Source organism: Panulirus ornatus, chromosome 18, assembly GCF_036320965.1.
Source record: "Panulirus ornatus isolate Po-2019 chromosome 18, ASM3632096v1, whole genome shotgun sequence".
NCBI classification, from domain to species: Eukaryota; Metazoa; Arthropoda; class Malacostraca; order Decapoda; family Palinuridae; genus Panulirus; species Panulirus ornatus.
The window spans coordinates 51,703,926-51,731,609 of NC_092241.1; the positions used below are offsets into that span (position 1 = coordinate 51,703,926).

Below are 27,684 nucleotides of genomic sequence, written 5' to 3' on the forward strand. Positions count from 1 at the left end.
AATAGAGTGAATTGGAGCGATGTGGTATACAGGGGTTGACGTGCTGTCAGTGGATTGAATCAAGGCATGTGAAGCGTCTGGGGTAAACCATGGAAAGCTGTGTAGGTATGTATATTTGCGTGTGTGGACGTGTGTATGTACGTGTGTATGGGGGTTGGGCCATTTCTTTCGTCTGTTTCCTCGCGCTACCTCGCAAACGCGGGAGACAGCGACAAAGTATAAAAAAAAAAAAAAAAAAAAAAAAAATATATATATATATATATATATATACATACACATACATATACATACATATTCCTATGAGTCCACGGGGAAAATGAAACACAATAAGTTCCCAAGTGCGCTTTCGTGTAATAATGTGTACGAGTAGGAAGAGAGGAAAGTGATTGGTTCCCACTGAATGTCGGTTTGTGGCAGGAGTGCGTGATGTCTCCATGGTTGTTTAATTTGTTTATGGATGGGGTTGTTAGGGAGGTGAATGCACGAGTTTTGGAGAGAGGGGCAAGTGAGTCAATTGTTGTTCATTGATGATACAGTGCTGGTGGCTGATTCGGGTGAGAAACTGCAGAAGCTGGTGACTGAGTTTGGTAAAGTGTGTGAAAGAAGAAAGCTGAAAGTAAATGTGAATAAGAGCAAGGTTATTAGGTATAGTAGGGTTGAGGGATAAGTCAATTGGGAGGTAAGTTTGAATGGAGAAAAACTGGAGGACGTGAAGTGTTTTAGATATCTGGGAGTGGATTTGGGAGTGGATTTGGAAGTGGATAGAACCATGGAAGCAGAAGTGAGCCACAGGGTGGGAGAACGGACAAGGTTCTGGGAGCGTTGAAGAATGTGTGGAAGGCGAGAACATTATCTTGGAAAGCAAAAATGGGTATGTTTGAAGGAATAGTGCTTCCAACAATGTTATATGGTTGCAAGGTGTGTGCTATAGATAGAGTTGTGCGGAGGAGGGTGGATGTGCTGGAAATGAGATATGTGGTGTGAGGTGGTTTGATCAAGTAAGTAATGAAAGGGTAAGAGAGATGTGTGGTAATAAAAAGAGTGCGGTTGAAAGAGCAGAAGAGGGTGTATTGAAATGGTTTGCTCACATAGAAAGAATGAGTGAGTGAGGAAAGATTGACAAAGAGGATATATGTGTCAGAGGTGGAGGGAATGAGGAGGAGTGGGAGACCAAATTGGAGGTGGAAGGATGTAGTGAAAAAGATTTTGAGCGATCGGGTGAATTGGAATGATGTGGTATACCGGGGTCGATGTGCTGTCAATGGATTGAACCAGGGCATGTGAAGCGTCTGGGGTAAACCATGGAAAGTTTTGTGGGGCCTGGATGTGGAAAGGGAGTTGTGGTTTCGGTGCATTATATATGACAGTTAGAGACTGAGTGTGAACAAATGTGGCCTTTGTTGTCTTTTCCCAGTGCTACCTCGTGCACATGTGGGGGGAGGGGGATGTGATTTCATGTGTGGTGGGGCGGCGACGGGAATGAATAAAGGCAGCAAGTATGAATTATGTACATGTGAAAATATGTATATGTCTGTGTATTTATATATATGTATATGTTGAAATGGATAGGTATGTATAGGTGCATGGGTGGACGTGTATGTATATGCATGTGTATGTGGGTGGGTTGGGCCATTCTTTCATCTGTTTCCTTGTGCTACCTCGCTAACGCGGAAGACAGCAACAAAGTATAATAAATAAAATAAATAAATAAATAATGCCACAATTCATATCTCACATGCAATATCATTCATCATCACCTTCACCACACACCTGATAAACTTAAAATCACTTCATGCTTGTCAAACGCATCTTCAATAAACTTACAATGAACATAACTTCTGTGCACATTTAATATCACTAAATTTCAGCCATCTTCACTGGACCCTTATCTTCAATACACACTTGACACCACATACCTTTGATTCAACTCATATGGGTAAGGTCAAAGGTGATATACATCACAGATCCGCAACATCCTGCTGAGAAGAGCATGCATATTAGAATGCAAACAATATTGTTTGAGGACAACATGTGGTTTGGAAAGGGTTGATTAAGTAGCAACTGGGTAAGAAAGAGACCTGATAGTTAGAAAAGCATGCACTCTGCATTACTGTATGCAAGAGTGGTATCAGCACAGCCGCTATATACTGGTCATTTAATCTCCTTTAACTAGTCATTCACCCTGCTGCAAGATAACATTTTCTTTTCTTGATAAATGGTCTCATCAAGAAATTCAAAAGACATGCCAAGCCACAAATTAGAACAAAGTTTGAAACGTCAATGAAGCTCCAAAAGTTACATGACCTCTTTGTTACTCAAAAGACAACATCTGAGAGTCAAGTAACAATTTTACTCAAAAATGTTCACATTACCAGGCAATCATTCTCCACATTTCACAATAATTTACACTAACTCATACACTTCCCGTCACTAAAAGGTGGTATTTAGTCTTGCTTCATATTTTCAAGCTTCTTCTATTACACTGGATATAATAAAATATAACCATAAAACAGAGAACAAGGAAAAACAAACAAAAACTAAATAATGAAATGAAACTGCCTCCACAGACCTTTCCATGGTTTCCTTGGCTACTTTATATGCCCTAGTTCTGTCGGTTGACAGAATATCACCCCTTATATATCACATCACTCCAAATCACTATCCCTTGCAGAGGAGGGTGGATCAGATGGAAATGAAATGTCTGAGGACAATATGTGGTGAGAGGTGGCTTGATCAAGTAGGTAATAAAAAGGTAAAAGAGATGTGTGGTAATAAAAAGTGTGTGTCTGAGAAAGCAGAAGAGACTGTGTTGAGTTAGTTAGGACATATAGAGAGAATGAGTGAGGAAATGTCGACAAAAAGGATATATGTGTCTGAAGTGGAGGGAACAAGAAGCAGGAGACTAAATTGGAGATGGAAGGATGAACTGAAAAAGATTTTGAACAATAAGGGCCTGAACAAGTATGAGGGTGAAAGGCATACAACAAATGGAGTGAATTGGAACAATGTAGTATACTGGATTCAACATACTGTCGATGTTCTGAACCAGAACGTGTGAAAGGTCTGGGATAAGCCATGGAAAGGTCTGAGGGGCCTAAATGTGGACAGGGAGTTGCGATTTCTATGCATTACACATAACAGCTACAGACTGAATGTGAGCGGATGTGGCCTTTTTCAGCTGTTTCCTAGTGCGACCTTGCTGATGCAGTGGGTGACGATGCTGTTTTCTGTGGGCAGGGTGGCGCCGGGAATGGATGAAGGTGAGCAAGTATGAACGTGTGTATATATGTATATGTATGTGTATGCATTTGAAAGTATTTATGTATATGTGTATGTGCATGTATGTACATATGTGTCTATGTGAGTGGATGGGTCTTTCTTCAACTGTTTCTTGGCACTACCTCACTAATGCAGGACACAGCAGTCAAATATAATAAAAATAAATAAAAAATAACTACAAATATATAGTCAACAGATTAGTGTAGAACTGGAGCTGTTTCACCCTACATCTTTAACATGGCTGATGGCAAGTCATCCTTAATGATAATTTCAGCAATGTGATTTTGATTTGAAATCATTTGGATCCCATAAATTTGCTTTCTTAACTTTCAAGTGCCTTGTTTCGGTGTACACCATTCCCTGCAAGGGCATGAAAGATGCTTCTGTTCAATCATTTTTCTTGGTCTGGTCTTTTTCACTAGTTATCATTTTCTTCAAACTTCTCTCCATCCATAGATTGCATATGACTTCCTAAATAATTGGTACCCCTTCCCTCACATGAATAGTTCATATTACATATCATACACTTCAGCCAAATCACTTCCTATGGGCAAAAAGCATTTCCATACTGCACTCACTGCAACCAAAAGATTTCATGATAATATATCTAAACTACTGGGGTTAGGGGTGAAAGAATACTTCCCACGTATTCCCTGCGTGTCGTAGAAGGCGACTAAAAGGGGAGGGAGCGAGGGGCTGGAAATCCTCTCCTTTCGTTTTTTTCTTATTATTATTATTATTTTCCAAAAGAAGGAACAGAGAAGGGGGCCACATGAGGATATTCCCTCAAAGGCCCAGTCCTCTGTTCTTAACGCTACCTCGCTAACGCGGGAAATGGCGAATAGTTTGAAAGAAAAAGAATATCTAAACTACATAGGTAACAAAATACTGGCACAAATTGTCAACTTAGATGTAGGGGATTCCTCTAACTTGAGTTTGAAATCACAGTACATATTCTTCAAGAGTTTGAGCAATACACGTTCCTTATTCTTGTCTATATAGCTAACGAGACTGTCTGATACAGTTGTACAATGATGCCAGGTATCTAGCTTGACCAAATAAAATATGTAAATTTGGTGCAAAATATATATAGAAACTAAAAATATTATTTCTGTAGACTGATTATGTATCATATTAATATATAAATATTCAATCTGCAATTAGCTAGTGCAGCTGGCTACTCTAATGATATCAAAGCAGGAGCTGGAAGGTCTGAGGTGGAATTGGTCCAGTTCAGACTTGTAGTGGATGTGTCAAAAGCAGCCAGCTGCAGGCCACATAACATCCTACATTCACATGTCTAAACTTTGGACATGAAAAGCATATTCAGAAGTAAAAAGTGTGAGAACCTTCTATGGACATGGAAGCAAATGTCACATACATTAAACAGAGGCTATAACAATAAAATAAGTAAGAAACTAGTTAAAAAAAGATGTAATGAAATAATTCTAAAGGATAAGAGTGGTGTAAGAATAGAACAGAATGACTGAGGAGCATTCATGAATTTAAGGGGCTGTATGATAAAAGATAATGTTCAAGGAATGGGATCCAACAAGTAAAAGATTGCTTCCACATACAGTAAAGTAGTTACTTTCTGTAATTTGTATTTATTGCATAATGGCATGCACATGCATATCAACCTTCCACAAAGAGGGCTAAAAGCTCTACCATCTCTTGCCAACTCATGAGGCAGGTGAGAGCACATCACCTAAGGAAAGGATAGAAAAAATATTGCTCATGTACCTCCTGCATGTCATAGAAGCAGAGATCTTCCAAAAGCACTTCCTCCCTATAACTTCTAAAATCTTAAGGTTGGCTTCTTCAGCACTTCCAACATCTATTTGTTTTCAGACTTAGATGTTGCACTGTAAATATAATACACAGCTATCATTGATGTTTCAATTGACCCTGAATGCTCCAACTGTGCCACTTACCCTGAATTTCTATATTCAACTGCATGACCACCAGGAGTGACAGTTATCCATCCTTTGGCTTTGGTTGGGACTCTCTCTTCTTGCAACCATTACCATCTCAATTACTTTGATTATTCACTTTTCACAAGTTTATTAGGAAGAAAATTTCTTACAATTACAAACATCAAACTGACATATCACATGAATTTCAATGATGAACACCTATTCCTCAACTGTCCTGCAATCATCCCACAGCCACAAAATATCACTGCACTTCTTGATCAGTGGTCCTCCACAGAGAATGTAGCTAGCTTTCTGAGCACTATGGAAGTTACATAGAAGGGGATCCTAGGGAAGAAAGGTACAAAAGGTAAGGCATAAAATTTCTTATTTGTCTCACCATTCACCAAGTAGGACTTAATGTGGCCTGCCTGCTAACATCTACCTCTTTACCAGATGCCTCCGACCACCTCTGTCTAAGAGGTTACCCTTATCTTGTATATCCCCCAGTATTTTCCCCTTCTTCCTACCTGTCCTTCAAATTTTCCAACAATCTCTTTCTGGGTCTCTAAGCAGATTTTTTTATCATCAGATTCACTAAAGAACCCCATTACTGCTGATGTTGTTACACTTATCATTCACTTAATGTGGCCACATCATCTCAGCTGAAGTTCCATAAAGTCAAGAACAGATTCAGCCTTAAAAACACACATTTCTTCTTTCTCGAATCCTGGTGACCCCCATCCCCCTCCAATAAATCAGAGTACAGCCTTTTTCAATGCACATATTTTACAAGTTTTTTGGTTGTTAACATGAAAGTCTGATTTCCCAGCCAATGAATAGTCTAATGCATCAAGCACTTACCAACAATCTAATATTTATCAATCAACTAACCTATGTTTTTGGATTTTTGCACAGCATGTTCATCCATACACTTTTTATCAATATGATATCATCACAGCAATACCTCTGATTCCCTATAGTACATACTAAAATTAAGCATAGTAAGATATACAAATTTCACATATTTGGTGCAATTGCAGCATCATTTCCTTTGAGGTAAGTGCAAGCAAGAACACTAAAATCTAATATCCAAGACATATCATAGTCTTAATAGTATTAGGCACAAAACAACAATACAGGCATTTATCATTAAACTATGAATATTAGTAAATAAAGCATGTATAATCTTCTCATCTACTTTTTAAACTGTTGCATGAAACAAAACTTGTTAGCAAAATGATCATTAAATTAATCAATACAAAAATACAATACTGATATAAGCTAATTCCTTGACAATTGCATGTACAGTATTGATCCTACCAAAAGCTTCCTAAACATGTCATCAAAGATCTCTTCTTGTTTTTGTGGTTGTTGTTGCATACTTTGTATACTGTCTTGATAGCAAACATAAAAGAGTTGCCTGTATATCTGTAACTGATCATAAAGCAAAATATTCTGTGTAAAAATAAGCTAAAATTTTCAAGAAAAAATGGTTTATTTTACATGAAAGGACGTTCAACATTTCTCAAGGTTCTTTTGTGTCACTATGATTATGATCATCATTCTTCACTGTTCCACTGCACTGACCTTAACAATAATGGAATATATGAAATCAAGCATTAGCATTAAGCACTCTTACTTTCGCAAGTATTTTCTAATTGTTTGCAGATAAAATCCAGATAGTTACATAATTTAGTAATGTTATGAAACCTGGCCAGAGCATCAGTTACAATTACTGCTCTGTATAAGAAATTACTGAGGTACAGAATCTATTCAAATGATTTTTCAGGACACACACACATATTCTAGCTAAAGGGGCACAGCTGCTGCTATGCAAGGCAAATGAAAACTGTACACAGGGCAACAGAGAAAAAGTTGCTCTGACAAAATCTGAAAAAAAAAAAAATTCTAAAATCACAAAGAATTAGTTTATGAGTACTGACAACCCTAGTAAAAGTTTTTGTTGTTGCACTGGATATCAGTAACAGCATGACAGTATAATGACCATGTCCTTAATGGGCTCAAAAAATCAGGGGTAGGAGCTTAAAAATATCTAAAGTAAGCTCTTGAGGCATTATGGTAGAATTAAACCTACTTAGGTGGCTTAATTGATGCTCCCAGTTGAAGTACCTATAAGTGAGTGTGAAGGGCCCCCTTTATGCACATAATCTATATCAACAGTCATAATATCCATAAGATCGGCACAGTATCCTCGAGACAGGTATGATATTCCCTGAGACCAGCGAGAAACCCCTGAAAGCCAGTGCAAATGGGTCATAACACACCTACAAGTCTTAGACATGGCAATAAGACAATTTGAGAACCAAGCATGATCACCTTTTACATAAGAGTACTCTTCATTTTAACACAGTATTGTTCAAGAAGTATACTCTTTTCCAACATAATGGTGTTATCAGAACATCATCCCTTAGGTACTTCGCTCTTTCATCATAATAAAATGGAGTTCAAAAGTTTAAGAGCAGTCAAAACACATGATATTAACCTAAGGTGAGTCCAGAGTACTGCACATCCTATTACTAACACATGAAGGCTTAAAAGATCACAATGATATAGGAAATATATCAACACCATTAACATTTACAATGAACAGAACCTTAACCCTCCAGCTGTAGTTTCCACCCTCAGGGTACATCAGACTTTTAGTGTCCAGCAACAGATGGCATGTTCAAGTTTTTTTTAAACAACTTCATAATTCTCGCTTCTTTTCTATACTTTAAAACATATTTGATAACACTGTTAAAGACATTCATGCTAAGATACAAGTCAAATGTAAAATACTCTGCAATGCACAGCACATAAGCCATAAGGATTTACTAAAATAAATGTATGTGAATATACATATGCAGTAAACTTATTCAATTCATTCATAATTACCCTAAAACCAATTTCTATGAGAGTCCTGGAGTTGCCCAGGGCCTTTCTAAAGACTCCTGCAGCCTAAGGTTGAACCTACATCTAGTGGCATGGAAGTGTAGACTCCTTTGGAGTGAGGAGTTCTTTGATGAGACTGTATTCCCCATGATACAGGCTTATCAAAAGTGACTTCTCAAGTACAGTGTAACATCAAGCAGGAGGAGTCTATGATGCAAGTCATGGGGGAAGTGAAAAACTAGAGGGGATTGAATCAGCTTACAAAGGAACCTAAACAGACTCCAAAGTTCATCTGATATCTGGCCAAGATAATTCAACTTATGCAAATATAAAGTAATGAGGATGAGACAAAGCAAAAGAAGACTTCAATATGAAAATTTACTAGCAGGAAATATTTTAAAAGATTCTGTGTGTGAGAAAGGCTTGGGAGTCAACAATGTCCCTATCCTATCAACAGAATCCCACATTGGGAAAATATTAGAGACAAAAAGTCTTCTGACAAATATTGGAATAGCTTTCTACTCAATGAAAAAGGAAATTGCTAGCAAGCTGTTCATATCATACACTCAGTCTCTAGCTGTCATGTGTAATGCACTGAAACCACAGCTCCCAATCTATATTCAGGCCCCATACACTTCACATGCCCTGGTTCAGTCCAGTGACAGTACGTCAACCCTGGCATACCACATTGTTCCAATTCACTCTATTCCTTGCATGTTTCTCACCCTCCTGTATGTTCAGGCCCCGATCACTCAAAATCTTTTTCACTCCATCCATCTTCCTCCAGTTTGGTCTCCTGCTTCTCCTTCCCACCACCTCTGACACATAAATCCTCATTGTCAACCTTTCCTCACTCATTCTCTCCATATGTCCAAACCATTCCAACACACCCTTTTTTGCTCTCTCAACCACACTTTTTATTTCCACACACCTCTCTTACCCTTTCATTACTTACTTAATCAAACAACCTCACATCACCTATTGTCCTCAAACATTTCATTTCCAACAAATCCATCCTCCTCCGTACAACCCTATCTACAGCACATGCCTCGCAACCATATAACATTGTTGGAACTAGTATCCCTTCAAACATACCCATTTTTGCTCTCCAAAGTTCTCTCCTTCCATGCATTCTTCATTGCTCCTAGAATCTTCATCCTCTCCCCACCATGTGATTCACTTCTGCTTCCATGGTTACATTCGCTGCCAAGTCCACTCCCAGTTATCTAAAGCACTTCACTTCCTCCAATTTTTCTCCATTCAAATTTACATCCCACTCAACTTGCCCCTCAACCCTACTGAACCTAATAACCTTGCTCTTATTCACATTTATTTTCAACGTTCTCCTTTCATACACTTTTCCAAACTCAGTCACCAACTTCTGCAGTTTCTCACTCGAATCAGCCACCAGAGCTGTATCATCGGCAAACAACAACTGACTCACTTCCCATGCCATCTCATCCTCAGCAATCTACATACTCATCCCCTCTTCAAAACTCTTGCATTTACCTCTCTAACCATCCCATCCATAAACAAGTTAAGCATCCATGGGGACATCACACACCCCTGCCACAGACCGACATTCACTGGGAACCAATCACTCTCATCTCTTCCTACTCGTACACATGCTTTACATCCTTAATAAAAACTTTTCACTGTTTCCAGCAGCTTACCTCCCATATCATCTACTCTTAAGACCTTCCACAAAGCATCCCTATCAACCCCATCATATGCCTTCTTGAAATCCATAAATGCTACATACAATTCAATCTGTTTTTCTAAGTATCTCTCACACACATTCTTCAAAACAAACACCTGATCCACACATCCTCTACCACTTCTAAAACCACACTGCTTTTCCCCAGGCTGAAGCTCTGTACATGCCTTCACCCTCTCAATCAGTACCCTCCCATACAATTTCCCAGGAATACTCAACAAGCTTATGCCTCTGTAGTTTGAACACTCACCTTTATCCCCTTTACCTTTGTACAATGGCACTATGCATGCATTCCACCAATCCTCAGGCACTTCACCATGATCCATACATACAATGAATATCTTTACCAACCAATCAACAACACAGTAACCCCCTTTCTTAATAAATGCTACTGCAATACCATACAAACCCACCAACTTGCCGGATTTCATCTTCTGCAAAGCTTTCATTACCTCTTCTCTCTTAACCAAACCATTCTCCCTGACCCCTCTCACTTTACACACCACCCTGACCAAAACACCCTATTTGCCACTCTATCATCAAACACATTCAACAAACCTTCAAAATACTCACTCCATCTCCTTTTCACTTCATCACTATCTGTTATTACTTCACCCCTTCTCCAACGTTCCCATTTATTCTCTTGTCTTACGCATGTTACCTCCTTCCAAAACATCATTTTATTCTCCCTAAAGTTTAATGATACTCTCTCAATCCAACTCTCAGTTGCCCACTTTTTCAACCATTGCACCTTCCTCTTGACCTCCTACCATCTTCTTTTATACATCTCCCAATCATTTGCACTCCTTCCTTGTAAGTATCATCCAAATACATTTCTTTTCTCTTTCACTAACATCTTTACTTCTTCATCCCACCACTTACTACCCTTTCTAATCAGCCCACCTCCCACCTTCCTCATGCTACATGCATCTTTTGCACATGCCATCACTGCTTCCCTAAATGCATCCCATTCCTCACCCACTCCCCTCACGTCATTTGCTGTCATCTTTTGCCATTCTACACTCAATCTCTCCTGGTACTTCCTCACACAAGTCTCCTTTCCACGCTCACTTACTCTCACCACTCTCTTTTCCCCAACAATTTCTCTCAGATGCCCGTGCCATCGCAATTAACCCCCCCCCTCCCCAAAAAAGTAAGTGTGTGTATCACACATGATGCCTAAAAATGGCTAGTGTTTTGTTCAGTGGGAGTGATTGCTCAATCAAGGTGATTGGATGGTGCAAGCCAACTTCATGTCTTTTTGGGGTTAAAAGAATGATTGCAGATTCTAGTGAGATGTAGATATTCTGTTCTACGTAACCCAAGTGTGTATTGTAGTGTTGCCTGTTTGTTGTTGCCAAAGTTTGCACTACTAGTAGCACAGACTGATGGACTACTTTGTATGGAGAAGTTCTTTGACAATAATATAATCATACTGATACAACCTAGCCAAAGTGACTTCTTATTTGCCTTGTAACCTTACACTGGTGGAGTCCGGCAACACCCACAGAGGAATGCACATTTCTCTGCTACTGGAACTCTCTAACCTCATGTCTGCACAAGCCTCTGGAAAGAGATCCTGGGTAACACCAAGTTCTTTCTTAGAAAGAGGTCACAGGGTAATCATAAATAAAATAAATACATATGATTTTATCTTTCTTTTCTTTCATACTTGTTTGCCATTTCTTACATTAGCAAGGCAGTGCCAGAAAACGCAATATTCACACACATCCATCCTCTAGCTTGTATGTGTAATACACCCAAACCACAGCCTCCTATCCACAAGACCCACAAACCTTTCCATGGTTTCACTCAGCTGCTTAAGTCCACTGACAGCATGTCATCCCCTATATAGATGTCCCTGTATGTCAAATGGAAGCATAAGTAAAATGGGGCAAATAAGAAAATTGGTGACAAGCAGAGATGAGATAAAAGGATATGTTGTGAGTTCTTAGAATGAGTTAAATGCACCTGATATTTTGCTGGCAGATGTTAGGGGCTTGTATTAAGGACATATGCAAAACAAGAGAGCCTTGGCAAGAGGAGTGCTAAAAAGAAAGGCTGATCAGCGAAAGCCCTGTGCAGGGTGGCCAAAAATAATGGGACTTCAATTGAATTTCTTAAAAAAAAAAGGTGACTGTGTTGTTGATTGGTTAGTTAGGATTTCTAATATGTGTACAGCTCATAGTGAGGTGACTCAGGATTGGAAGACACCCTGTATAGTGCCACCATGTAGAGGCAAAGAGGACAATTTACAAATTACGAAGCTCTAAGTTCGTTGAATGCACCTGGTAAGCTGTATAGGAGAGCAATGATTAAAATGCAAAGTTCAGATTGGGGATGGACACTGCTTCCTTTGAAGAATAAATGTGAGAAATACTTGGAGAAACTGATTGATGTGTGTGTGGCATTTATGGATATCTGGATATGCATATAACAAAGTTGAGAGAGATGCTCTGTGGAAGGTGTTACAAATATATGGTATGGGAGGAAAGCTCCTAGAAGCAGTGAAGAATTTTAATCAAGAGACTATGGTGTGTGTGTTCAAGTAGATGGGTTATGTCCACAGTGTTGATGGAAAAGTGTCTCATATCATTCTGGGGAGTGTGGGTCTGATGGGGGTATAGCTGACTGGATGGAATTTGAGGATGAGTAGGGAGGGAAGATGTTTAGTGCTTGACAGCTTATTTCTGTGTATATTCATTTTGTCAGTATTACAAGTGTTGGGTGTGTGGGAATCTATGAGCAGAGGTTGCTGAAATGTGAAGCTTTTTATTTCTACTTAGGGTCTGGTGGTTGGTTATGGAGTGGCTTGGTGGGGGGTTCTAGCACTGTTGCATAGAACAGAGTCCCAAACATGTTAAGGTGGGAATGTGTCAGGAGGATTTTTGTGTCACTGTGTAGGTGTTGAATATTTGTGGCTACTAAGGAGTCATAACAAATGCACTTTTGTGTGGTTTGCAGTTTTGTATTATTGTATCTGCTTTGAGAGGGTGAGAGGCCAGGCAGGTGAGAAGTAGTTTAGAGTGGAGCAGGTGAATTATAGAAGATATTAAGGAATTCTTTACTCGTGTAAACCTCATGCCAGTTAGAGTCCTGAGGGACTTTCGTATGTGCTTTGCTTTTCAGTTGATGTTAATGGCATGGGAAATGAATGTCATATGTGTGTTGAATGTGAGGCCAAGACTGGTTGGTGTTTTGTTCAATGGAAACAATTGTCCATTCGAGGTGATTAAAGGGTGTAAGCTGGATTCATGTCTGTTCAGAGTTAAAAGAGAAGAAAAAGATTTCTGTGGAGATGAAGACATTCTGTTCTAAGTTAGCCAATGCTCCAATCATATAATATAAAATACTGCACTCTGAACAATTACTGGCTGCCTAAAAACCATAACCACTCAATAACTTTAAAACTAAGAAAAGACCCTCACATGTAACCCCATTTCAACACGCCCTGCACCCTCTTTTATGCAACAGCACTAGACCCTTCCCACACAAACCACTCCACAACCAACCACCAACCTCCAAAAGAAAATAAAAGGCTTACCTCTATCTCACACTTAAGTAACATCTACTCACAGATCCCCAACCACTAAAAATCAGAATACTAACAAAACACAAACACTGAACTATCCTAACAAGCACTATAAACAAACCTCTCATCTTAGTCTTAAACTATAATCCACCACATATACATCCATCACAAACTATGCTCCCTGGACAAATGCAAGTCACACTCTCCCCTCTATGTTCTGGACATCACCCATCATGACAATACAACAAACAGTTTCAACATATCCTAAGGTTCTTCATTCCCATGATGCACCTATCATAAAGAAGACACCAAGCACTCACTACTCAACTGCTCTACACTCTGCACATACATGCACACACATCACAAGCCTTTTTGACCTAAGGTCCTGACTGGTGCCATGAGAAGCTTACGGAATGCTGCAGGATAGTCAGGATTCCTGGGGCATGAAGCAAGAAAGTAGTATATATTCTGCATCCAATTTTGACTAATCACCCATAGCTGGAAGATTAAAGTGCCTTGTAAATGCATCAGTTCAACCATACATCATTAGACTATTCCCATCTTGAAAGATCAAATATATCACATGAAAATAAAATTGTCAAAGGAAAACCAATGATTGAAGACATAAATGTCAAATGAAACAAGATTTGGATATTCAGGACAGCTGACCTTCTACAACTTTATGTGCCTGACATGTCTTGTCCATGTTCCTTGTGGTCATGTTCACCACACCACTTCTTGTCTGATATGTCTTGGTCATGTTTGCTGTTGTCATGTTTACCACACCACTACCTGCCTTCCATGTCTTGATCATGTTCACCACACGAAGAAATGCCTATCATGTCTTGGCCATGTTCCCTGTAGTCATGTCCACCACATCTCTACCTGCCTATTATGTATCATCTGTTTTCTGAGGTCATGTTCACCACACTTCTATCCACCTACCAAGTAATGTTCATGTTTCCTGTAGTCATATTCCCCAAATCTCTATCTGCTGATGATATCTTTGTCATGCTCCCTGTGAGCAAGTTCATCATAGCTCTAACTGCCTACCAGGTCCTGGTCATGCTAAATGTGATAATGTTCACCACATCTCTAGCTACTTATAATGTCTTGGATATACTTTCTATGGTTGTTTCCACCAAACTTCTACCTGCCTAACACAAGTCATGGTCAAGCTTCTAATGGTCATGCCCATATTACCTGCTTACCACAATTCTTAACTAAGCTTCCAACAGTTAATTCATCAATCTAATCAGCAAAATTATTGCCAGAGGCACAGTTGTATTGTGTAATGTTGGCCTCTGATGTTCTTACAATAAAAACTACCTACAAGATTATCATATTCATAGTATCTCTATGAGTCACTTTACTTGAAATTATGAGGGAGGAATTCCTGTTAATACAACATTTGAACCTAATAATGCAATCACATTCTGTTACTATGTAAAAGAAAATCTGGTAAGTTAAACACACACCAACTAAGTTACAGTTCACATGCATATAAAGTTCATCCTCTAATACCAGAATCACTGTGAGAACTGGCAACCATCAAGTCTAAAAATACTACTGCCTTAACATGAGACATAAACAACAATTATTAACGTATGAGATAACCTTGCAGATATAAACACATTTCACGAATTAACAAGATATTCACATCTGGACTGTATTATCTCCTTGTTATCATGTTTTGAGATAATCATCTTTGGTATATCTCAACTTAACCCACTGTGGGTAAAACATTGTTACAAAATGGCTCCCCATCATCACAAGGAAAAAGTCCAAGCTCAGTCAACCGCCAGTAATCCCTCCTTCTGACATCCAAATAACACTTTCACAACCAGTAAGCTTTACAGTAAATGTACATCTCAATAAAAAAATGAAATTCAAACTTGATCTGCCACACGATAATCAACAATGAAGACTCGGCAGGATTAACAACAGTGGACTGTAGCCGAGGGACCAGAGAGAGGCTCCGAGCATATCACAGACTAGGTTCGCCCCAACCTGAGCATATCAGGCTATGAGGCTCCATTGCAGTAGACTAATATAGGCTAATAATGACTAGCGATTCTATGAGCTCATAAATATCACTGCAACTGTGATAACTCAAGGCTTCAACAAAGTGGCAGGACAGGTACAGTTTGCCATACTACAAAAATTATCATATAATAACTATGGTGAGAAGATATGTAAATAAAATATGTGCTTTACTAATCACAGGCAAAGTATTTGAAATGGTCCTTATTTATGACAATGAATACAGTAACAAAAAGAATAAGCTTAAAGTATGAATGACTAGAAACTGAATGATTTGTACATAAAATGATACTGCAGCTGGAAAAACCATGTCTGGCCCCCATCCTGCATCATAAATTGAAGACAGTGCAATAGTGCAATATACAGTCCAAGGAAGTGATGATACAAACTGACAAGACAATAAACTGACAAAGTTAGTCATAATATTTACTAACTGTGTGAACTTGCAACACTGGTGTTCCTCTCACAACTAGTTACATTCAGTTACAATCTTTCTTGTAACTCTATAATATAAACATTCTCAACACTGATATTAGAAACCCCTTGTAAAAAAACTACAACTTTTGATCTGATTCTGTTTCATTACCAGACACTGTGCATTGTACTTCAACATCATAAAAATCATCAGAGCACAGACATTTTCAGAAAAATACTAATCACCTTTTGCAACAAGTTCTTCCTTATGATTCAGGTACAGTAATTTTTCATAAACTGAAGTTACACAAAAAACTTTCTAAAACACAATATACATTCAACAGTATCAAAAATAATGAAAATATGTGAAATAAAGAAATGAATTACTGCTTTTTCAACAATACTTCATTGCTAATACTATAAACTAAAAGTGAGAATCCTTCGAGATCTTTCAGTGAGATCTCAAGCAATCTGTAACAAACTGTGAATAACTAGTATACAGCTTGCCCAATTACTCTGATTACAAATATTTGTAAAAACTAACAACCTTTATATCACCTCCCCCATCTGGAGAGTGGCACTTCCCAGGCAAAGAAGGGTAAGCTAGTTTGGGGGCATTAACATGAAAATCTTAGCTTAGTGCACTCAAGTAAGATTTCCAACCAGCTTGCCTGGCACCAGGTTCAAAACTGTTTTGTGGGTTGTAAGTGCATAGCATCACCCCTATACCATAGCACCCCTTCATCGGTCTTAACTTATGATTCTTTAATGCTACTCATAAAAAATTATTCCTTCACTTTTACCTTTTCAATTCAAGTGCAAAAGTCATTCGTACAAAGTCTTCTGCAAGCACTCACGCAAACTAATTTTCTAAACATTAAACAATCAGATGATGATTGATGAAAACTGCATCAATTGTTTCATAAATTTACCTAAATCTGAAAAATATGAATAATGTTCAATACTAATAAACCCTTGACCATAAACAGATAATGCTAAAAATTTAGAGTGTTAAATATAATAAAGTAAAATACCAAAAGTGAACTAAATCAATCATGTGGTATGTATGATGAACAATGAACAGACAAAAAAATCTTTCCTTCAGCAGTAATGGGACATATACTTGAGAAAACCATTGCATAACTACATCTTCACCTTTATCAAAGTACAGCAGCAGCAGCAGCAGCAGCAGCAGCAAGAAGATAGGTGATGTAATAAAACTTATGACTAAAGGTACTTACCCTTAAACTCCATCACATAATACAGTATGTAAAGTTTGCATATCCAATGCTCCACTTCAAAAAACTGCATTCAAGACTCCCAATTTGATTATAGACTTGTGCTTCCACCAATAAGAGATCTGCCTCCATCAAAAATGCAGTCATAACAACAGCAGTTCCACTTATATAAGTGAGCAATTCTAATAAAACTGCTCTTGTTACATACTGTAAGTCTTGTCTGGGACTTGTCTGCAATGTGGGGAAGGAATACATTTTCATCTGATAAAGCCATAAGGTGTGGCATTATGGCTTAATGACCTCTGGTTTACTGGAAGTAGGTTGTATGTCAGGGCAGAGGATGCTCAGCATGAAGTGTGATACATCATAGTTGGTCCAATAAGATGTATGGGAAGTAATGGCTGAGATGTAACTATTCTCCATGCTACCTTCACGAAGCATAAAATCTGTGCGTTCCGTCAAACCTAAAACAAACAAATGGGTGTCATTAGTCTAAACATCATCATATAATAATACTACCTCTTGCTAGACAGTAACAAAGGTAGGATAATTTTCAACCTGTACAATGACGTGTTAAGCAATGCACAGTATTCTTGGTATCTATTTCTACAGTGCAAGGTAGAAGTTCTACACTCATGAGGCTCCATCTCTTGAACTTTCTCAAATACTGTCAACATTAACAATTTCATAACCTTGATTATTTCATTTATCCACTACACTGAACCTTTGATTACATAAAAATTTTACTTACATCTATCCTAACAAGCTTCTTGGTTATCATAGGACACCTAGAATGGTTGCAGTTTTGCACAGTGGGAGTGGTTGCCCATTGGAGGTTATGGGAGAGTGCAGGTTGGATTAATGTACATCAAGATTTAAGATGATACTGGTGGATATCTGTGTGGTGAGCATAGTGCAATATATGCATCTATAGTGTTCACTCAGTCATATTTACAGACTTCAGCTATTAATTGTTACCTCTGTATGTATCAAAACAAGTACAATTTCCCACATTAACAAAGTGCCAAGAACAGATGAAGGAACAGCCTCATTCATTCATATCCACTTTCTGAGGGTCATGTATAATGCACCAAAACTACAGCCCCATCCACAACTAGGGCCCCACAGACCTTTTCAAGGTTTCCCTGACCACCTCTAACAGCCTGGTTTAGCCCATTAATAGTATGTCATCCCCTGCATAGCACATCACTCCAATCCACTTTTTCCCTTGCATGCCTCACACCTTATTGCACGTTCAGGCCCAAAACCATATAAGCATCTTCCACTCCATCCTGCCTTGGTTTCTCCTTTTACCTTGTTCCCTCCACTTCTGACATTTATATCCTTTAAATCATCCTTGCCATGTTTAACCTCTCCATCTGTCTGAACCATTTCAGCCCTCCCTCTTCAACTCTTCCATACATACTCCTCTTACTACCACACCTCTCTCTTACCTTATCATTTCTTATTCAATCAACCTCTTCTCACACCTCACTGTCCTCAAACATTTCATTTCCAACATATCCACCATTTTCTTTACATCTTTTAAGGCCATGTCTCTCATCCATACAGTATCAACAGGACTCTTATACCATCAAACATACCCAGCTTTGCCCTAAAACACAGTAATCTCTTTATTCATGCATTCTTCAATGCACCTATAAGACCTTTACTCCCTCACCCAACCTAAGGCTCACTTCAGTTCCTAAGGTTCAATTCACTGCCATATCCACTCTAAGGTATCTAAAACACTCCACTTCCTCCATGTTCTCTCCATTTACACTCTTACTCTATATAACTTGTCTATCTTTGTTCCAAAATCTTACAAACATCAATTTCTGTTTTCTGGCATTTTCTGTGTTCTGGCAATGGCCAGGTCTCAAGGTTGTCAGATGAAAGAGGTACAACCTCTGTATATGTTATCAAAGTCATTTAGCGTTCTGAATATTTTCATCAAGTCATCTCAGAGTCAGTACCTTTTTTGAAGGAATAATTCTGTCTTTGAATCTTTCCTCAAGGGCTTAATTCTGAGTGAAGGGGTATGTTTGGCTGCTCTTCTTTCAACTCACTCAAGTTTATCTTTTCTTGAACCATTTTTGGCGACCAGAACTGAATGACATACTCTAAATGAGGTCTAACCAGGGCATTGTAAGGAATGAGTATCATATCCTTTGCTTTGCAGTTTATATTTCTTAGTGTGAAACCTAACAGCATTACTGGTGTTACTGTATGAAGCTAAGCACTGTTTGCTACTTTTGAGGTAATTGCTGATAATCATTCCAAGATCTTTTTCTTTCTTAACTTCTTTTATAGGTGTATACCAAGCATTTTGAACTCATGATCTATAAATTCTGGCTCCATAGTGCACAACTTTGCATTTACCCATATTACAATGCATCTACCATGTCCCTGTCCACCCTATTGGTTTATCTAAACCCAATGAATTTTCAAGCAGTCTTCCTTTAAGAAGACTATGGAACTGTTTATTTGCACTACACACAGGGCAAATTTTACATTTGTGGGTCCTCATTTCTTGAACATTTTCTTCTATCAAGCAACCTTTCATATTTATATATGTAGCCTGCATAAACCATATCCAAAGTCATTCTGTTCCATTCATTCACAACTAAAATTATCAAAGTATTTCTTTGGATCATTTTGAACAAGTCTTACTTAATTTCATACTATGTCCTTAGGCTGCTCTTTCAAAAACTTGAAAGTTGTGACTAGGTCACCCCCTCACTATTCTTTCTTCCAAAGTGGAAATATTTAAAGCCTCTAGCCTTTCCCTCTAACTTAGCTTTATCAAATCTGGTATCATCTTTGTTGCCGTATATCTGGGCCTCCTTCATGAGTTCTTCCTGCTTCTTTTCGCTGTAGTGAACACATATTCCAGGTTTAGCTAAATGCAAGATATGAATACCTTGCCAAATATTTCCTCAACTATTCTCCTAACATGGGACTCATGCGACAGGTTAGGATGACAGTGACTCCCAAGTTCTTAACGTACACAAAATCTTGAAGCTTATTTTCTGCTAGATGATAATCACAGAGGCCATCTTTCACTTTGTCCCATCCTCAATACATTTGCTAAAGCTGAATTTCATCAACCACATTTCAGACATTTCACTAAAACCTGCTGTCTCTCACTTAAGATTTTTCTTATCCATACAAAGTCATCCACTTGCTTTCTAAAAATGTCTTCCAGAACCTTGCACACCACACTTATTGGCAAGACTATTCAGCAGTTCAATGCATGTTCCTGGTCTTCTTTCTTACATAGAGGTATGACACTTGCCATTTTCCTTTCCCCTGGGACTTTAGCACTCTCCAGTGACATACTGAATAATAATTCAAGTAGTATGTCTCATGCATATCGCTAGCCAAGGTAAATGATTTCATAGCAATGCTAACCATTACACTATGGAAGCCAATATTCCCTTTAATTCTGAACAGTTAGTGTGCTAAGGTGTTGAGAGCAAGACATACTGAGGGATCCTCCTAAAACCAAAGTAAATCCTCCTAAACCCTGATTATATGGTTCATGTTTGGGGAGAAAAACCACACACAATTGATCATACTACTTAGACAAAATGTTCATAACCTAAAATGGCATCTTTTTTATTTTTTCTACTTCCTGTAATCTTGACAAAACCTGGATACTACTATGTTTCCAAAATGTTCAGGTTTTAGAGGATCAAGCATTCAGACTGTCTGGGTAATGAAGGATACAGTATAAATGACATATAACAGCTAGTCTTTCAATGCCTGTTTATATAAGGCTCTTGTGACAGAAAAAAAGTATCAAAATGATAAGATCTGCTATAGCTTTGAAACAAGGAAAGTTTCATTTCATAATGGAGTTTTTCTATCATTGTCAATATAGCAATCTGCGATAAAATTTTCATTTTCACACTGAAAGAAATGTTCACTAACAAAGAAATTTTCTTACTATATGATTTGCTGATGTGATATGTATGTTATACACTCAAGGGATTAAATCATATCCAATGTTAACAGGGGTTGAGTTAAGGTACCATGTGGTTGCTAAATGAGGGAATTTTTATACTAAATGGTACCAAAATACCTTTGGGTTTTATTTCCACAGGTGTAGAGAATGGTAGAATGATACCAGACTCCACTTGCAAATGGCTACACTGCAAGTAAAAATGCCCTTTAATTAGGGTGTCTATTCATCAGTGGAGTACAGAAAAGCCCAGTAAAGTCTCATCACAGAACTTCTCACTCCAATGGGGTTCATTTTCCCTACTTCTGACTGAAGTGAACCACTGAAGCTGCAACAGCTACATAAAAGAAGCACTGCGGGTGCATAATCAATTTATAATCAAGGAAGACTACAACAAATTATAAATAATGAGATATTTTTGCAGAATCATTTTTGCTGAGCTTTTTGTGATCTTACCAATTGTTTTTTCTTTATCCTGAACTTAAAAGACTAGCATAAACTTTTAAGAATTCGTGTTCCTGGAAACCCAACATGATCATTAACATTGAAGAGCATCAATTTTATATACTGATTAAAAAAAACATCATTATAATATAAAGTAGTTATCTGGCTATTAAACACTGTAAAACATTACATTCGCATATAAAAATTTGGACTGCCTTTACAAGAGGGCTATCAATGCTAAGACCTGATGGCCACTTACTTTTAACATCCTGAAGAGCTGATGTCAATTCCTGGCTGCTGGGTCCAGTATCAGCAGTCTTCTTGTTGCCCTTCATCAGGCCCCATAAACTCCATGAACTTGCTCCTCCTGAAACATACACCTTTATATATATATATATATACTTATTATCATTATCACTATTATTATTATTATACTTTGTCGCAGTCTCCCGCGTTAGCAAGGTAGCGCAAGGAAACAGACGAAAGAATGGCCCAACGCACCCACATACACATGCATATACATACACGTCCACACACGCACATATACATACCTAGACATCCCAACGTATACATATATATATATACACACAGACGTATGAATAAATGCACATGTACATAATTCATACTGTCTGCCCTTATTCATTCCCGCCGCCATCCCGCCACACATGAAATGACACACTCCTTCCCCTGCATGTGCGCGAGGTAGCCTAGGAAAAGACAACAAAGGCCACATTCGTTCACACTCAGTCTATAGCTGTCATGTATAATGCACCGAACCACAGCTCCCTTTCCACATACGGGCCCCACAAAACTTTCCATGGTTTACCCCAGACGCTTCACATGCCTTGGTTCAATCCATTGACAGCATGTCAACCCCGGTATACAACATCAGCGAACAACAACTGACTCACTTCCCAAGCTCTCTCATCCCCAACAGACTTCATACTTGCCCCTCTTTCCAAAACTCTTGCATTCACCTCCCTAACATCTCCATCCATAAACAAATTAAACAACCATGGAGACATCACACACCCCTGCCGCAAACCTACATTCACTGAGAACCAATCACTTTCCTCTCTTCCTACACGTACACATGCCTTACATCCTCGATAAAAACTTTTCACTGTTTCTAACAACTTGCCTCCCACACCATATATTCTTAATACCTTCCACAGAGCATCTCTATCAGCTCTATCATATGCCTTCTCCAGATCCATAAATGCTACATACAAATCCATTTGCTTTTCTAAGTATTTCTCACATACATTCTTCAAAGCAAACACCTGATCCACACATCCTCTACCACTTCTGAAACCACACTGCTCTTCCCCAATCTGATGCTCTGTACATGCCTTCACCCTCTCAATCAATACCCTCCCACATAATTTACCAGGAATACTCAACAAACTTATACCTCTGTAATTTGAGCACTCACTCTTATCCCCTTTGCCTTTGTACAATGGCACTATGCATGCATTCCGCCAATCCTCAGGCACCTCACCATGAGTCATACATACATTAAATAACCTTACCAACCAGTCAACAATACAGTCACCCCCTTTTTTAATAAATTCCACTGCAATACCATCCAAACCTGCTGCCTTGCCGGCTTTCATCTTCTGCAAAGCTTTCACTACCTCTCCTCTGTTTACCAAATCATTTTCCCTAACCCTCTCACTTTGCACACCACCTCGACCAAAACACCCTATATCTGCCACTCTATCATCAAACACATTCAACAAACCTTCAAAATACTCACTCCATCTCCTTCTCACATCACCACTACTTGTTATCACCTCCCCATTTGCGCCCTTCACTGAAGTTCCCATTTGCTCCCTTGTCTTACGCACTTTATTTACCTCCTTCCAGAACATCTTTTTATTCTCCCTAAAATTTAATGATACTCTCTCACCCCAACTCTCATTTGCCCTTTTTTTCACCTCTTGCACCTTTCTCTTGACCTCCTGTCTCTTTCTTTTATACATCTCCCACTCAATTGCATTTTTTCCCTGCAAAAATCGTCCAAATGCCTCTCTCTTCTCTTTCACCAATACTCTTACTTCTTCATCCCACCGCTCACCACCCTTTCTAATCAACCCACCTCCCACTCTTCTCATGCCACAAGCATCTTTTGCGCAATCCATCACTGATTCCCTAAATACATCCCATTCCTCCCCCACTCCCCTTGCTTCCATTGTTCTCACCTTTTTCCATTCTGTACTCAGTCTCTCCTGGTACTTCCTCACACAGGTCTCCTTCTCAAGCTCACTTACTCTCACCACCCTCTTCACCCCAACATTCACTCTTCTTTTCTGAAAACACATACAGATCTTCACCTTAGCCTCCACAAGATAATGATCAGACATCCCTCCAGTTGCACCTCTCAGCACATTAACATATATATATACATATATATACATATACATATATATATACATATATATATATATATATATATATATATATATATATATATATATATATATATATATATATATATATATATATTCTATTTATTTTGCTTTGTCGCTGTCTCCCACATTTGCGAGGTAGCGCAAGGAAACAGACGAAAGAAATGGCCACCCCCATACATACACGTCCACACACACAAATATACATACCCATACATCTCAATGTACAAATATATATACAGACACATACATATATACACATGTACACAATTCACACTGTCTGCCTTTGTTCATTCCCAACGCCACCTCGCCACACATGGAATACCTTCCCCCTCCCCCCTCATGTGTGCGAGGTAGCGCTAGGAAAAGACAACAAAGGCCCTATTCATTCACACTCAGTCTCTAGCTGTCATGTAATAATGCACCGAAACCACAGCTCCCTTTCCACATCCAGGCCCCACAGAACTTTCCATGGTTAACCCCAGACGCTTCACATGCCCTGATTCACTCCATTGACAGCACGTTGACCCCGGTATACCACATCGATCCAATTCACTGTATTCCTTGACCGCCTTTCACCCTCCTGCATGTTCAGGCCCCGATCACTCAAAATCTTTTTCACTTCATCTTTCCACCTCTAATTTGGTGTCCCACTTCTCCTCGTTCCCTCCACCTCTGACACATATATCCTCTTGGTCAATCTTTCCTCACTCATTCTCTCCATGTGCCCAAACCATCTTAAAACACCCTCTTTTGCTCTCTCAACCATGCTCTTTCTATTTCCACACATCTCTCTTACCCTTACATTACTTACTCGATCAAACCACCTTACACCACATATTGTCCTCAAACATCTCATTTCCAGCACATCCATCCTCCTGCGCACAACTCTATCCATAGCCCACGCCTCGCAATCATACAACATTGTTGGAACCACTATTCCTTCAAACATACCCATTTTTGCTTTACGAGATAATGTTCTAGACTTCCACACATTCTTCAAGGCTCCCAGGATTTTCGACCCCTCCCCCACCCTATGATTCACTTCCGCTTCCATGGTTCCATCCGCTGCCAGATCCACTCCCAGATATCTAAAACACTTTACTTCCTCCAGTTTTTCTCCATTCAAACTTACCTCCCAACTGACTTGACCCTCAACCCTACTGTACCTAATAACCTTGCTCTTATTCACATTTACTCTTAACTTTCTTCTTTCACGCACTTTACCAAACTCAGTCACCAGCTTCTGCAGTTTCTCACATGAATCAGCCACCAGCGCTGTATCATCAGCAAACAACAACTGACTCACTTCCCAAGCTCTCTCATCCCCAACAGACTTCATACTTGCCCCTCTTTCCAAAACTCTTGCATTCACCTCCCTAACAACCCCATCCATAAACAAATTAAGCAACCATGGAGACATCACACACCCCTGCCACAAACCTACATTCACTGAGAACCAATCACTTTCCTCTCTTCCTACACGTACACATGCCTTACATCCTCGATAAAAACTTTTCACTGCTTCTAACAACTTACCTCCCACACCATATATTCTTAGTACCTTCCACAGAGCATCTCTATCAACTCTATCATATGCCTTCTCCAGATCCATAAATGCTACATACAAATCCATTTGCTTTTCTAAGTATTTCTCACATACATTCTTCAAAGCAAACACCTGATCCACACATCCTCTACCACTTCTGAAACCACACTGCTCTTCCCCAATCTGATGCTCTGTACATGCCTTCACCCTCTCAATCAATACCCTCCCATATAATTTACCAGGAATACTCAACAAACTTATACCTCTGTAATTTGAGCACTCACTCTTATCCCCTTTGCCTTTGTACAATGGCACTATGCACGCATTCCGCCAATCATCAGGCACCTCACCATGAGTCATACATACATTAAATAACTTCTCTGTTTACCAAATCATTTTCCCTAACCCTCTCACTTTGCACACCACCTCGACCAAAACACCCTATATCTGCCACTCTATCATCAAACACATTCAACAAACCTTCAAAATATTCACTCCATCTCCTTCTCACATCACCACTACTTGTTATCACCTCCCCATTAGCCCCCTTCACTGAAGTTCCCATTTGTTCCCTTGTCTTACGCACTTTATTTACCTCCTTCCAGAACATCTTTTTATTCTCCCTAAAATTTAATGATACTCTTTCACCCCAACTCTCATTTGCCCTCTTTTTCACCTCTCGCACCTTTCTCTTGACCTCCTGTCTCTTTCTTTAATACATCTCCCACTCATTTGCATTTTTTCCCTGCAAAAATCGTCCAAATGCCTCTCTCTTCTCTTTCACTAATAATCTTACTTCTTCATCCCACCACTCACTACCCTTTCTAATCAACCCACCTCCCACGCTTCTCATGCCACAAGCATCTTTTGCGCAAGCCATCACTGATTCCCTAAATACATCCCATTCCTCCCCCACTCCCCTTACCTCCTTTGTTCTCACCTTTTTCCATTCTGTACTCAGTCTCTCCAGGTACTTCCTCACACAAGTCTCCTACCCAAGCTCACTTACTCTCACCACCTTCTTCACCCCAACATTCTCTCTTCTTTTCTGAAAACCCATACAAACCCATACATTATCCACAAGATAATGATCAGACATCCCTCCAGTTGCACCTCTCAGCACATTAACATCCAAAAGTCTCTCTTTCGCACGCCTGTCAATTAACACGTAATCCAATAACGCTCTCTAGCCATCTCTCCTACTTACATACGTATACTTATGTATATCTCGCTTTTTAAACCAGGTATTCCCAATCACCAGTCCTTTTTCAGCACATAAATCTACAAGCTCTTCACCATTTCCATCTACAACACTGAACACCCCATGTATACCAATTATTCCCTCAACTGCCACATTACTCACCTTTGCATTCAAATCACCCATCACTATAACCCAGTCTTGTGCATCAAAACCACTAACACACTCATCCAAAACACTTGCCTCTCATGATCTTTCTTCTCATGCCCAGGTGCATATGCACCAATAATCACCCATCTCTCTCCATCAACTTTCAGTTTTGCCCATATTAATCTAGAATATACTTTCTTACATTCATATATATATATGAATATATTCATATATATATTCATATATATAAGTATATATATGAATATATATATGTATGTAGCATTTATGGATCTGGAGAAGGCATATGATAGAGTTGATAGAGATGCTCTGTGGAAGGTATTAAGAATATATGGTGTGGGAGGCAAGTTGTTAGAAGCAGTGAAAAGTTTTTATCGAGGATGTAAGGCATGTGTACGTGTAGGAAGAGAGGAAAGTGATTGGTTCTCAGTGAATGTAGGTTTGCTGCAGGGGTGTGTGATGTCTCCATGGTTGTTTAATTTGTTTATGGATGGGGTTGTTAGGGAGGTGAATGCAAGAGTTTTGGAAAGAGGGGCAAGTATGAAGTCTGTTGGGGATGAGAGAGCTTGGGAAGTGAGTCAGTTGCTGTTCGCTGATGATACAGCGCTGGTGGCTGATTCATGTGAGAAGCTGCAGAAGCTGGTGACTGAGTTTGGTAAAGTGTGTGAAAGAAGAAAGTTAAGAGTAAATGTGAATAAGAGCAAGGTTATTAGGTACAGTAGGGTTGAGGGTCAAGTCAATTGGGAGGTAAGTTTGAATGGAGAAAAACTGGAGGAAGTAAAGTGTTTTAGATATCTGGGAGTGGATCTGGCAGCGGATGGAACCATGGAAGCGGAAGTGGATCATAGGGTGGGGGAGGGGGCGAAAATTCTGGGAGCCTTGAAGAATGTGTGGAAGTCGAGAACATTATCTCGGA

The 27,684-nt window shown here is 39.1% G+C and overlaps 1 protein-coding gene across 1 annotated transcript in view; it reads right to left on the bottom strand.

Moving 5' to 3' along the window:
• Positions 1–277: 277 nt before the first annotated feature.
• The window catches only part of LOC139755088 (phospholipase DDHD1-like), a 68,623-nt gene continuing 41,216 nt past the window's right edge, over positions 278–27,684 (bottom strand). Inside the window, exons 10-11 of the mRNA XM_071673197.1 lie at positions 21,702–21,809; positions 278–17,495 (exon numbers count right to left, since the gene is read on the bottom strand). Coding sequence (XP_071529298.1) covers positions 17,317–17,495; positions 21,702–21,809 — 287 coding nt within the window. The 3' untranslated portion in view covers positions 278–17,316. The remainder of the gene's footprint in view (positions 17,496–21,701; positions 21,810–27,684) is intronic.